The 14,617-nt window shown below is 38.6% G+C and overlaps 1 protein-coding gene across 1 annotated transcript in view; it reads right to left on the bottom strand.

Annotated features, from left to right (window-relative positions):
- Positions 1 to 516: 516 nt before the first annotated feature.
- Positions 517 to 14,617, bottom strand: part of DDX10 (DEAD-box helicase 10) — a 278,514-nt gene continuing 264,413 nt past the window's right edge. The window contains exon 18 of the mRNA XM_023208194.1: positions 517 to 1,207. Coding sequence (XP_023063962.1) covers positions 1,030 to 1,207 — 178 coding nt within the window. The 3' untranslated portion in view covers positions 517 to 1,029. The remainder of the gene's footprint in view (positions 1,208 to 14,617) is intronic.

The raw sequence follows: 14,617 nt of genomic DNA, 5'->3' as shown, positions 1-14,617 counted from the left end.
ATTCCTCTTCCTTGTAATTTTATTTGCACCTGTTACTCAAAATATTTGTGCACGGAGTGGGAAAATAGGAAAGGGACGGAATCATGAGAAGGTGGCACATCTATAAGATCAGTTTCATGTCAAGACTCATTTCTTTACCATATTCTTTCCCTTTGAAGAATCTGAGTTATCTGTAACAAAAAAGAGGCTCTGCCTTGTTTTGCATCGTACTCATTACCAGGAGCTGGGTCTGGGTGGGGCTCTGTGGTAGTGCTGACTGGAGCACTTGCAGAGGACCTGTAGCTACTACATGCGCAGTAAGAGGCCATGTTTTAGTCAGTCTTCGTATTCAGAACTTCTGTTAATTTTATAAACGATCGCTAGCAAACCTGCAAGTGTTAAGTTAAATGATATCCTTGAGAAGGCTAACTTAAGAACATGACAAATTCACTGTTTCAGGAATTGGCCAAGCACTTTAACCTTAAGAACCTTCCTTTGAGAGTTCTCTTATGTTACTGGACATAATGTAAACATTAATACTTTCTTTTATAGGAAATATGTTTATTATTGATTATCTCAATTCAAAAATACTCATTCTTTCTCAGGGCTGGTCCATCATACTCAGTCTCTTTGCAAATATTAAATACACCGAAATCATGAGCAATTTTAACAGTAACATAGAAACTTCTGTACAGTAAACAAGACAGGAAATTCCAACAATCACACAAGAGCTCCAGAACTTGCCAGTAAAACAAAGGCAGCATTTCCAATGACAAGGCGTAGGAACCCATGGATAAAAATCTAACGGAACACGTGCTGGAAACCGGGGTCAGAAAATGGTATCATTCACCCTCAATCTGAGTATGCTCAGTGATGGCACAAAGCGTGCCCTGTGAGAGGGACTTGGAGATACGATCGCTTCTATCCGGAAATGTGCCCTTTGGGAGTGGGGCATATGGTACCTAAGTGCCCCCAAATCAACTGTGTTTCAACTTCTTGCCTATACAATCATAACCACGGTTTCAAGGAGAAGGCAGGCACAGGAAGTATTTAGCTTTGACTTCTTAGCAGATGTAACACCAGCTCTTCATCCTCCGCTAAAGACAGGCCGGTATCCAAAGGCTCTAACGTGTCCCACTTGGCCTTCTTTCGGTTACGACTTGATGGTCCCACGTCTTCCACTTCACTGTTGTTCCTCTTCTTCATCCCCTGCTTCTTCTTGGTATCACTGGTGAGAAGAAATCCAAAGATTTACTTTAGACTCAGTATGAAATCAAACATTTAAAATAGGACAAAATTACAGAGAGTTGGTAAAGTGATATTATTCAAGAACGAAGGAAACCACGGCAACATCAAGATATCGGTATAATTAGTAAGTACCTTCCCATCAGTAGATAGGTCCTACCATGCACCAGGCACATGCAAGGTACTTTGTTCACACTGGGTCATCCAATCTTCACAACCATTCTAGGAAGTTACAGCTGTATCATCCACAATTTGAGGACACGGAGAGGCACCACAGGTATGTCTGGCTCCAGTGTGTGCTTGTCCTGCCATGTCAAACTACCTCTACTGAAAGTCAGGTTATCTTTAGCTAACAGTGGGCAAGCTAACAGCTATCTGGACAACAGGTGCTGCTTCTAATATCTGTTGCACTAAGCTGTGATCTAGAGATCATGCATAAAATAGAACCTGAGATGTTAAATTACAGATTACTTAAGACATCAAATAAATTTCCTCCATTTAAAAATCTGTATCAAAGACACACACATAGCCTTAAGAAAGCAAACATTATTGCAGTATTTTGTACATACCCAAGACATAGACTATAAAAACAAAGCTAATTTACGAAAGTAGAGGAAATCACTTGCTATGCTAAAAACAGAAAAAAAGCAAAACATTCTCCTCAAAGCATTTTGAGATATTAGCTGTTCCAAGATGACCCAATTATTGGATATACAATTAAAACAAAATAAAAAGTCCCTCTATTGGCAGTAGCAACCATGAATACACGGCTTCCTCAGAGTCTGGCACTGCGCTACACACCTTACATAGATTATGTCACTGACATTCATGGTGACCCTCAGTGTGGAGTGCATTAGTCTCGTTCTGCAATGAGGTTAAGAGAGGTTAAATGACTGGCCCAAGATTATACCCATGGGATTCAAACCCAGCTATGAATGATACTGAATCCAGCCCCAAAGACAGGCTTTTGAAAGCAATTCGAGTTGACTCAATCAACATTTAAATACCAGGAACTGTGGAAAGAGCGCTGGTTTGGCATCAACACAGTCAGACCTTTAATTAACACTTCTAACCCTCAGTTTTATTTGTAAAGACAGGTATTATGTAATTTATTTAAAATTGTGAGAATTAAACGAACTTATATAAATGAGAACACACAGTAGTGCTCAATACATGTTAACTTTCTGTCTATAAACTACTTCCTTTTAAATTCTCACATTCACTATATCTAATCAGCCAAAAAAAAAAAAAAAAAATCACAGAAATATTACATTATATCCCAAGCACATGACGTGTTCTGAAAGAGAACAAACTGCTCCACTTCCAATGGCCTGGATTACTCTTTAAGCAGACAGCCTGGATATCACAGTGAATGCGCCTAATCAGCATATCCATTTATGACCAGCTTGATGCAAACCTGGAAATCATTCCTCTATTTTCCTCCCAGAAGTGCCCAATGCTCTGACTCAGCCATTCTCTTTCACCATTGGAGGAAACACAAACTAGATGGCACTATGAGGTTATTTAAAGCCACAAATCACTGTATTTTAAAAGAGTGCCTGGAGAGATGAACATGAAAGAGTTCCCTGTGATACAAACTCAGTCAGCAAATAATTAAAATAATTCTTAGTGAAAAGGGGCCTTAAAAAAAGTATTGAGCCCTAATCTTATGAGTATGGCCAGTCCTGTGACAATCCCACAGGGTTATAGTGCCAGGATTTATCTGGTTCAAGGAAATACTGATTTTTGCTCTGCCTATATGTCAAGTGCATCTCAGGTCAGCTCATCAGAAATGGCCTGATTAGTGGGCTGTCTATTGCATCCTCTGTTAATGTGCTCCTGAACATTACATGCCCTGTAGGAAATAGGTGGTTTGGATAATAAAAGGTGGAAAATTTATGTAGTCCAAGTATTTTCACAATAGGCAGCTTTGCTGCTTTGTGGATCACTTCAAATTCTAGAAAGGCCCTTTATACTACTTTCTATAGCAAATGAGCAGCAATCTGTATAATAAATTAATTATTAAACAACAGTATAGGTATTCTACTGTTACCTTTACCAAAAGGGGGAGAATGTAATAAACCTAGAAAGTAATTAGGAAGCAGAAAGCAAACTATAGCCACTATCTGGTCTCTTCAGAAAAGGCCTCTTCCAAATGGAGTGGCACTAGAAGGCTCCCTTTCATTTACATCCTGATGAATCAGGCAGGCAGTGGGGTTCTGACCCCATCTAGCTAATGTTCACCTGGAGCTCACTGGATCCAATTAGGGACAGGGACTTCTTTCTGATGGGTTAACAATCTAATATATGTAATAGAGAATTCTAGTTTCTTGATTTTTAAATATTTTCTGCAAGTTCTGGGAGGGGCTCTTGCATCTTTCTATCATGAGTTCTGTTAGGAGCCATGGTGGCAGCATATCATTGGTGCCATGTATCGAACAGATAGTAAAACATTCTGAAGATAACAGGTCCACTGAAATAATGAAAATGCAATCAGTGTTCTCCACTAAGCTGAGGGAGGTAAGGAGGTCCCTGAGATGACTGACAATGAGGGGGTGGCCTGCAAAACTGGGGCGAGTCCAAGTCTGAGCTCCGCATTTTATCTTCATGTCAGCACTTCTGTGGGACTTAGACTCTTGCCACACTCTTTAAATGTTCGAGGCAAGCGTCAAAAGCAAACATATCACTGCTCAGCATTAAAACAGTGCAACATAATGGATAAAGCACATCTTAAAAAGCCAAAGCATGGCTTAATTCAGCACACCAAAAGCCCCACTACTGCTATAAAAATCAAAAGTAGAGCTAAAGAATTCGGAGATGTCAGTCTTTCAATAATCCAAATAACAAAGACTTTATTAGTAACGTCTGGTGTGCCATTTAAAGGACGTATCATACAACAGAGAAAAAATCATCATGTAATATGTAACCTGAACAGATGACGACAGGGAAATTCAATTTTGAAATTTTTGTGAAAATGGATACACAAAAACTTGTCTGGATAACCAAAGTAACCATCTGAGCCAAACAACTCACTCATCGCTAATAATTAAGCAAACAAGATACAACACTGGAATGTGAATTCAATTTTAAAATCTTTATTTGTAATTTTCTGAAACCAAACATCAGAATACTCAGAGAAATTGAACTTATTTTTCAATAGGGCTGATTTCCTGGTTTCAACATTTTAATTTTTTTAGACACTTGTAGTTTACATCATCACCCCAGAATAACAGGGTTAATTTCACGAGAAACAAAAGAGCTGGAAGAAAACCTGAAGTTAGTATGTTCAGGTCAGCCTTCCTCCCAGTCCCTCACTCCTCAGGCACGGCCCTCACTCGCAGCTCGGCAGACACTTGGGGCATTTCCACTGGTGTTTGCTGCAAATGTGGTGCCTCCCTCTTCTGGGTCTTCCTTTGTCCTTCAAGACCCATCTCCAATTCCTTATCTCCCATGAAAGGTACAAATCTACCTATTAAAAGTGATCTCTTTCTTCTGCATTGGAAAAGCACCAATTAACTATTAGTCATTTTGCATTAGTCATTTTGCACCAAAGATTGCTATTTCCTGATACTAAACTGATTTTCTTTTCCAACTGTATGCATCTTAACTCCCAATTAGAATGTAAACTCGTGAGTGGAAATGTGAACGGGCACAATCTTTCTTGAGGGCAATCTGGCAGTGCCCTTCAAAAGTCTTTAAAATATATATGCCTGGTAATTTTTCTTCTGGGACTTTATTTGAAGGAAATAATTAGAGATCTAGACAAAGATTTAGGCACAAGGATATTCAAGGGATAGCTACTTTTAATTTCACAAAGTTAGAAATCCCAAAGTCCAAACATAAAGGATTGAATAGGTCATAAAATTAGAAACGAGATACTATGCAGCTATTAAAAATGATGTTTTGGGAATTGCTTTTGACACTGACAACAGTTATAAAACCAACACAAAAAGACAGAGTCCATTTGTATTTTAAAAAGTCTATATATAAGTTTGCATAGAAAAAGGTTTGGAAGATTTTTTTAGATTTTCTTTTTGCTGTTATATATGTCTTCTCATTTTTCTGTAATGAGCCTGTATTACTTTTTGCAATAAAAAAAAGAAAAAAATTAAATTTGAAATTCTGGGTAGCTAGGTATACGTCAATTATTCTTTTAAATTCCACAAGGCTCAGAAGCATACAGAGTAGGTAAGTCCTACTACTGCTACAAAAATAAAAAGTAGAGCTAAAGAATTCAGAGATGTCAGTCTTTCAATAATCCAAATAATAAAGACTTTATTAGTAATGTCTGGTATGCCATTTAAAGGACGTATCATACAACAGAGAAAAAAATCATCATGTAATATGTAATCTGAACAGATGACGACAGAGCAGGTATGCTACATAATCTCTGTTCCTGTTGATAACCTGATCTCCAACTTAGGGTCCCTGTGTCTATGGGAAAAGGTGAGGCTGCTTAGGTCAAGATATATGAATCATGGCTTATTTTCAAAATATATTTTTTTTAATCTGAAATTGTGTGCCAAAGACTAAGTTGTGGGATTTGTTTGCTTTTGGCTAGAATTATATTAACTGGGCTTTGTAAATGCTCAATACTTCAGATACTTGGATGAACTGGAAATTACATCTTTGTTAATGAAACAAATGCGAAATATTAACTTTGAGAGACAAGAATCTTTTAACACATGGGACCACTATGGTTGAAAACAAGACAGATGATGACAGGGAAATTCTATTTTGATGATTTTGAAATTTTTGTGAAAATGGTTATACAAAAGCTTGTCTTGTGATGACGAAAAGGTTGGGAGTCATCATTCCAGGATAGAAAATGGTGCTCCACAGATCGTATGGAGAAACCTGTGAGAATTCCTGATAATTTTACTTTTCAGTCTTACATATCAGCCTTCTTAGGAAGCCATTCAATAATGGTTTCCATGATCACTCTCCCCTCAGGAAAATACAAAAAAATTAAGAACCAGTCGTCTTAAATAAAAGTTCTTGCTGAAATATCATTTATAAAACCTTCATGTATAACATTTCTCTTTTGAGCCCCATTATAAGCATGCTTAGAGAAGGAGTCTCTGTCAAGCACAGCTTAGCTCTTGTCTTTTTCATAAAAATTTCAGTGGTTCTCTAGAAAGATTATTAGTATAATCTTTAAGGAGCCTCATGATCTGGTATATGCCTGCCTCTGTAACCTGTTCTACATTAGTCCCCCTTAATATAAAAGAGCCCCTGTTCTTCGGGGCTCCTTTCTATTCTCTGAATATGCCCTAGCTTCTCAGTTTCTTTTATCTCGATATGGAATTCCCTTTTCTGTTTTCTAACTATCTAAACCTCCCTTATCCTTCAAAAGCCAGTTCAAATGATACCTCTTCCTCAAGGATTCCACCTTGTGCATAGTAATTTGGTATAGATTTCTTCTTCTGCCTACTAAATGGGTAGCTTTTTGAGGTCTGGGGCTTCTTGTCTTCATTTCTGAAGATGACTTAAAGAATTCATTCAATAAAGGTCCATTCATAATAATAATGACAGTTAGGGTTGTTCAAAGCCCCAAGGATTACCATCACTGCAACAAAAAAGGCAACATTTCATTGGATTTTGCTTCTAATTCAACTTCCAGCAGAGTTAACAGAGGAGAGTGTCACGTGTGGGAGCACCCCCCAGAACACTCAATCCAGTCTGTGGGTGCACAGGCTCCTGTCTGCTGACTAATCCTCCGTTTTTAATATCACAAGTTCCGGTGTTCTAAATTTTGGCTTTGCATGTTTTAAAAAATTATATAAGTGGCCAAATTATGGCTAAACCCAGTAACTTGTTTTTTCAAACACAACTTCTGCTGAGTTAACGCCCTGTCAATGGACAGTTTAAATTTTACCACTACTGCAACTTCCATGAGATGTAATCAGCAATCATCTAAATTTAAAGTACTTAAAGGTTGACTACAACCTCCCTGATTGTACCTTCCCAGTTTCCTCTTCCTCTATCCATTACATAAATGTTCATTTCCCCAGGTTTCATCCTTGGGCCTCAACTGTCCTCATCTTACATATTCATTCTGGGTATTCTCATGCAGTTCAGTGTTTCCACCGTCTTCCACAATGCTAATGACTTAAAAATATGCATCTTTAGCTTAGGGTTTTTTTCCAGACCACCAGATCAGCATATTCAACCAGCTCCTGGATGTTTCTACCTGCACCTCAAACTAAACATACTTCTATCACGTGTTTTCCCCAAATCTGTTCTTCCTGTATTTATTTCCCTTCTAAGTGAAAAGGACCACTCCCCCACTAAAAACCTGGAAGTCATCCTTGAGCTACCTTCTCCTTTATAACCTTAATTTAATTGATCCTCTCTCAAATCCATCTATGTTTTCTAGGGCTTCTGCAACCATCCTCACTCGCTGCCCTCCTTCCAGCTCTGGGAAGCCTTCCCTGACCCACCCCCATGTGAGTTAAGTGCCCTCTTAGGGTTACCCTCACATTGTGCTTACTTCCATCGCACCATCTGAAATGCCTTATGGCAACTGTCTATGTGTTTATCTTCTGTTACATTACAAGTTCCCTAAGGACAAAAACTTTGTCTTGTTCTTTGCAGCCACACTGCCTTGGTACCCAAGGGTTTAATACATGTTTCTTGAAGAAACGAATAAACCCCCTGGGCTGAGCTTCTGTACTGCTTAGTATCTGACTGGCCCACTGTATGTCATATAGGGTCAGAAAGAATAACCCCCAACTAAAACCACATTCTTATCTTCTTTGCAGCATACATGATTCATTTTAAGCCAGTATGTAAGTAGACATTTAAGTCTGCATTGTATTTTTTCTCTAAACACTGTATCATTAATTCCAAAGAAATTGAAGAGATCAAAGCCACAGTGAAAATTAACACACTAATGATGGAAGGGAAATTATACTGTAAAAAAGTACTACCCAATAACTTCAGACTCACAATGAGAAATGAGACAATACTTTTAAGATTATAAAAAGATCAAAACTTGGTATGTCACTTCAACAAAAATGAGTAATTTTGATGTTCTTTGCAATAAAATCTAACTATTATCCTTTTAAAAATGTGTGATCCCATCAAAATCTTAACCCTCAGTGAAGTACTGACAAACATACTCTCTTTTGACCAAACTTGAGTCTGGCTCTTCTAAGTCCTCTTTCTGACTGGGCTTTGTCTTTAGTCCAGGTCTGCCAACTTAGTCCAGTTTAACAAGAATCCTGCTGAGTCAGCGTAACAAAAATCTCTCACCCTTAATATCTGGTCAAATGTCCCATCCCCCACGCTTGCCTTTAGTAACAATCCTGTGGAATCTGTTTAGCCAGAATCCTCCATACCCTTGATGTTCCTTCTTAATAACTTTCCATTAATGACCCCTCCCTGTAAATCTTTGTAACTCTCACTTGTCCTAGTTGTACTCTCAGTTGAGCTCAGTCTCTCGCCCCTACTAAAAATCCCCATTGCAGTGGCCCCTACCCCTTGAATAAAGTTTGACTTACCATTCTTTAGTAAGTGTCATGAATTTTTTTCTTTAACAGCATGTAGCACAGTCAACAAATGACTATGACTTCAAGACAAAGGTATCAGGTTCTATAAGACCTGCAATAACAGTGGGATCTCCCCTCACTTTCCTGGACGTTAGACTCAGGGTGGTTTGCCATCAGCAGATACAATATTTCAACAGAGTATAATAAGCAAATACAGCACTTGTCAAAAATATTAAAAGTTAAAATTGAAGTTGCTTTCATTTTTATCACAAGAGTACTACCTAATGTTGATGGAAAACTGACCAAAAAGCAAATTCTCAACTCATATCTTTTGTTTTCTTTTGAGGAGAAAGATCTTTAGAAAAAAACAAACAAGAAACATTGGTATCCAGGAAAGAAACAAAGTGGATGAAGATTATATGAAGCCACTAGCTACTCTAAATGAAGTACATCCCTGACTCTTGAGAACTACATAATGGGTTCTTAGAGAATGTGGAAACCATCTTGTTCACTGGGTTCAAAGGAGAATGGAAGAGGATCCTCAAAGACTGGAGACTGGCAAAATGGTTCCCATTTTATTATTATTTCTTTTTAGAGATGGGGGTCTTGCTATGTTGTCCAAGCTAGCGTTGAACTGACACAATCCTCCTGCCTCAACCTCCCTGGGACTAAAGGCATATCCACCATGCTCAGCCTGGTTCCCATTTTCAAAGAGAAGGAGAAGGTAAATTTTGCAAAGTATATAAAGCTTTCAACAGGACTTTAAAGTGGATTACCAACTTTAAAAAGGAAAGGTTGGTCAGCGAACTACATCTGTGGGCAAAATTTCACACAGTGCCTGTTTTATACATCAAGTTTTACTGATGATGCAGCCTCACCCACTTGTTTATGTATTGTCTACAGTTGCTTTACCACTGCACCGGCAGAGGTGAGTATCCCTCAAAGTGTAAAATGATTACTATCTGGCCCTTTACAGAAAAAAGGGTAGATCCCTTTTTTATATTTTATACACTGATGATATATGTGCAAAACAAACAAAACCAAAAACCAGACCCCTGGTTCTAGTAGCTTTTGTTGGCTCACTAAAAACAATTCATATAAGACTAACCTTACTGCTTTGAGAGGGTTATTTGACTGGTAAAGTAGGAAAATGAATGCTTTTAGGCTTCAGCAAGGCACAGAACACAAAATAACCTTGTGGATAACATTGAGACACAGGATCTGAAGACAAAATTAGGAGGAAGCGTAACTAGGTGATTAAGAAGAACCTTTAGTTTCCTAAAAGGTTTATTGTTAAAGGTATTTTATAACATCTAGTTCATGGTGCCTGGATCTGATTGTAACTCTGTCTCTATCAAGTTTAACTCAGTATATTTGGAAGACACTGTGACCATGGAACCTTTTTTCCCCTTAACTTTACAGGTAAGTTCTCTGAAATATACACATGGCATAATGTAAAAAATATCTACTTTTCCCCCTTCCTTGTTTAATGTGGTAACGACTGCTTTTACAAATCAGTTACTTAACAATGATGCAAGTACTGTTATTAAATACGTCATTTCCAAAATTCTGGCACAAAGGAAAAGAAAATGGCTTTGGAGACAGTCTGACCCAATTTAAACCCTAGCAGTTGCCTAAAACTTGGGAAAACTGCTGAACGTCACGCAGTGCCAATTTTTATGTTTGCAAATGTGACTAATATCTACCTCATGGAGAGATTAAATAAGTGATATATGCATAGTAAATGCATTATAAATGTTAACTATGGCTTCTCCAACTCCCCATGGTAGGCATGATCTTACTTTTCTGTTGATGTTAACTGGATTATATTGGTCTATACCATGTAAGGTGAAAGCCTTTTAACTTGAGATGTCCCCCCACCCCCTGAGACAGGGTCTTGCTTAGCCCAGGCTGGAGTACAGTGGCACCTCATGGCTCATGAGAGAACTCCTGGGAGCTGGGACACTCAGGAAGGGATACTGAATGGGGTAGGGGCCTGGGACAAATTCTAGGAGGGAAGAGAGGTTCTGGGTCCCTGTTAGGTTAAGGCCCTCAGCAAGCAACAGTAGTCTTTGATGCGTTCATTAAAATTAAGTATATTATTATTAGCCTTATGTCAGGTAAATCTTCACTCTGAGAGGCTGAGAGGACAGTTCCTCAAAGGGCAGCCATGTTCGTAAGGAAGGGCTACGCTAAGCTAGAATTTCATGTTTGGCAGAATAGTAATTAATCCAGCATATAACTAAAATCTGAAAAGACAAAGTCTATTATGATCACAGTCTACTGTATTTTAAAAATTAAAAACAGCTTTCTTTAAACTACAGAAATTATTATGAAACGGTTAAATTCCAAACAACTGACAATACAAGATGCTGGTGGGGCTGTAGAGCAAAAAGAGCGCTCGTTCATTGCTCGTAGGAATGCAAAATGATGCAGCCACTTTGGAAGAGAGTTTAGCAGTTTCTTATAAAACTAAATATACTCCCTACCATGTGATCCAGCTGTCGTGCCCTTTGATATTTACCCAAAGGAGCTGAAAACTTATTACCACACAAAAACCTGCTCATGAATATTTATAGCAGCTTTATTCATAATTGCCAAAATGTGGAAGCAGCCAAGATGTCTTTCAATAGATGAACAAACTGTGATACATCCATACAATGGAATATTATTCAGTGATAAAAAGAAATGAGCTATCAAGCCACAAAAAGATATAGCGGAACCTTAAAAATATATTGCTAAGTGAAAGAAGCCAATCTGAAAAGGCTGCATATATGATTCCACCCATATGGCATTTCAGAAAAGGCAAAACTGTGAATACAATAAAAAGACCAGTGGTTGCAAGGGATTCGGAAAGACAAGGATAAACAGGTGGAGCACAAGGGATTTTGAGGGCAATGAGCTATTCTGTGTGATACTATAATGATGGACACATGACATTATACATTTGTCAAAACCCATAAAATACACAACACCAAAAGTGAACTCTAATTTCAACTATAGACACTAGTTAATAATAATGTATCACTATTAGTTCATCCGTTGTAACAAATACACCACACTAATACAAGATGTTACTAATCGGGGAAACTTGCAGAGGTGGTGAGGGGAAATATGAAAACTGTATTTTTTACTCCTTGTTTACTGTAAAAACTAAAACTGCTAGGAAGAAAGTGAATAAAAAAAAGTATAGTTTAAAAGAGGTAGTATACCCCCCAATACATTATAACTTAATTAAATTAAGCATAAAAACACATTAGAGTTTTCTCTTTTTATCCCCAAAGAATTACATGCCCCTTAATACATCACCTGAGTTACCTTTCCCATCCTCATTTAGAGTACTCAGACCATCTCAATTTCACTTTTCTGTTCTTATGAGAATTTCAATGCTGGCTCACTCCTTTCTAATGAGTTGCCACTGTATGGACTAGAATAGCAACTGTTTCTTGTACTCATCACCTTCCATGAAGTCAGTATCACAATCAGGATAGACACATGGGTAGAATGATGATGAGGTGAAAAGCAGCCAAGGAATCTCCTAACAGGAATACACAGAATTGTACAGTCATGGTGATGCTATTAGGGTAAATATTTAAATAACAAATCGTCTACGCAAACCATGATTAGAACACTAGGATAAATATGAACCATTCCTTCTTCCCAGAGGTAGCTTTCAATAATTTGTCAGGTCTCGCCTCAGAAAGGGTTCTTCCTAACCATCTTGGCTACAGCGAACTCTCCCAATTCCTCCCTCATCAGTTATTGTTTTCAAGGCCCTGTCACCACCTCTTATCTAGTTTTTGTTTACTTCCTTATAGTCCGTCTCTCCTGCTGGAGTGTATGCTCTATGAGGGGCTGGGGTCCAGTATCTCTTCTTTATTGCTCTCTGCCAGTCACATGGTAAACTAGCAGTTTATCAAATGCCTAAATCATGGGACTGTCGAAGGAGAACAGACAGGTAAGGACATTCATTCCTACACTCCAATTTGGTAACATGGACTCTCCACATTTTGAATAGGCTATGTTACATGACATTATTGTCACTACATCATTAATTTCAACCAGGCTGTAGGACATTTTTGCAAACTGTTTTGAATATAGGGCCTAGTGCTATCTGGGGACTTAATAAATGACTTCAATGAGGAAGACAGTGAAAAGTAGATATCCTAGAGGACATTGTTTTATTCCTATCAACGTATATACTCGTACTAACTCCTACCAGTTTCGCTTTTAGTAATTAAAATAATTACTACATATTAATGACCCTATTCAATGTCATACTTCGCTTTCCTTTTACCCTTGTAAGATCTTTACAGTAACTTTGCAAGGTAAAAATTATCTTCCTTTGACTGATGACAAAAGCTGGGTCACACAGGTTAAGTAACTTGTCAAAGGTCCATAACTTGTAAAAGAAAGATTCAAACTCAGGTCTGTCTGATCCCCAAACCCGCAGTTTTCCCCACAAAGCCAAGTAGCCTGCCTTTGTTCTAACAGTCTTAATTTCACAAAACTACTTTCCCTGTCGCAAAGTTGATAATAATACTGCATGTAGATCAATATTCCAAAACTACAAGCAGTGGTGCATGTGGGCAAGGCATTCAGTCTCTCGGTTCACAGAACCTCACGTAATTCATATCTCACACCTGCTAGAGCAACTATTTTTGTAAAACGGAAGCTTCTGAGAACACCCTGCCAGGATCAGGCATAGTTTAAACTCCTATGTATTGACAGAGAAAGGCATAAGGAGAGAGACTGACTCACTGATACATTATTCCAAGTAGCGGGAACTCCTAGGGCTTGTTCCACTTGAATTTTAAATTCCCTTTCTGGCTCTTAGGACACTTTAGCTAAGAAACTTACAAGTGTGGGAAAGAGTGGGGCAAATGACATATTTTCACAGGAAGAGGAAGGTAATCGTTGGTACCTGCCATGAATAGGAAGACCACTCACTGGAAAACAGCATACTTTAAATAAATTATGTGCGAATTAAATCCGAAGAAAACAAGTCAGAATGTCCTTTGTAACCCAGAAACCACACTTCCTGGCCTGCGAGGACACAGTAATCAGAACCACTACACCAAAACTTCAAGAAGGCTCCGGCCAGGTGCGGGCGGGGCTCACGCCTGTAATCCCAGCACTTTGGGAGGCCAAGACAGGCAGATTGCCTGAGGTCAAGAGTTCAATACCGGCCTGGCTAGCATGGTGAAACCCTTTCTCTACTAAAAATACAAAAAAATCAGACGGGCTTGGTGGTGCATGCCTGTAGTCCCAGATACTCGGGAGGCTGAGGCAGGAGAACTGCTTCAACCCAGGAGACGGAGGTTGCAGTGAGCTGAGACCGCGCCACTGCACTCCAGCCTAGGCGACAGAGGGAGACTCCATCAGAAAAAAAATAATAAAGTTCCAAGTGCTGTCTGATAGGCTATGGCCAAGGTAACATAGAAGAAAAACATCTTCTGGGAAAATCTGTCAACTTCTCTCCTACTGGATGCAATGCCTTATAGAAACCCAACGTAGTGGAGTGAGCACTAAACTTCCAAGGATGCTGGGGCAGACAGTTCCAATAATTAAGTTATAAAACGGCAACTGAAATTATGGGGGATTCTGTAAACCTGACTCTGGAAAAGAGACTGTGCAGCCAGAAAGTGGCATAAGACTCATTTTAGAGCTCATAACTTCTGTGGCAACTGCATTTCTTCATGTACAATTAGGGGTGCGCAAGTTCGTATGTGTTAAATTACAAAATAGGGGATTGACATCACTGTACAGCCTATTCAAAAATTTCACAAAAGCAAGGACAAGGGGCTGCTAGAAGAAAGCACACTCCTTTTATTAGACTGTCTGAGCAGCTTTTCAACTTCTTGCTTTTTCTTCTCTTTCTTTTGGAATGCAAACTTAAG

The sequence above is a fragment of the Piliocolobus tephrosceles genome, chromosome 13, assembly GCF_002776525.5.
Source record: "Piliocolobus tephrosceles isolate RC106 chromosome 13, ASM277652v3, whole genome shotgun sequence".
Classification (NCBI taxonomy): Eukaryota; Metazoa; Chordata; class Mammalia; order Primates; family Cercopithecidae; genus Piliocolobus; species Piliocolobus tephrosceles.
Note: the sequence above shows the minus strand (reverse complement) of the source record. Positions and strands in the feature narration are given on the sequence as shown.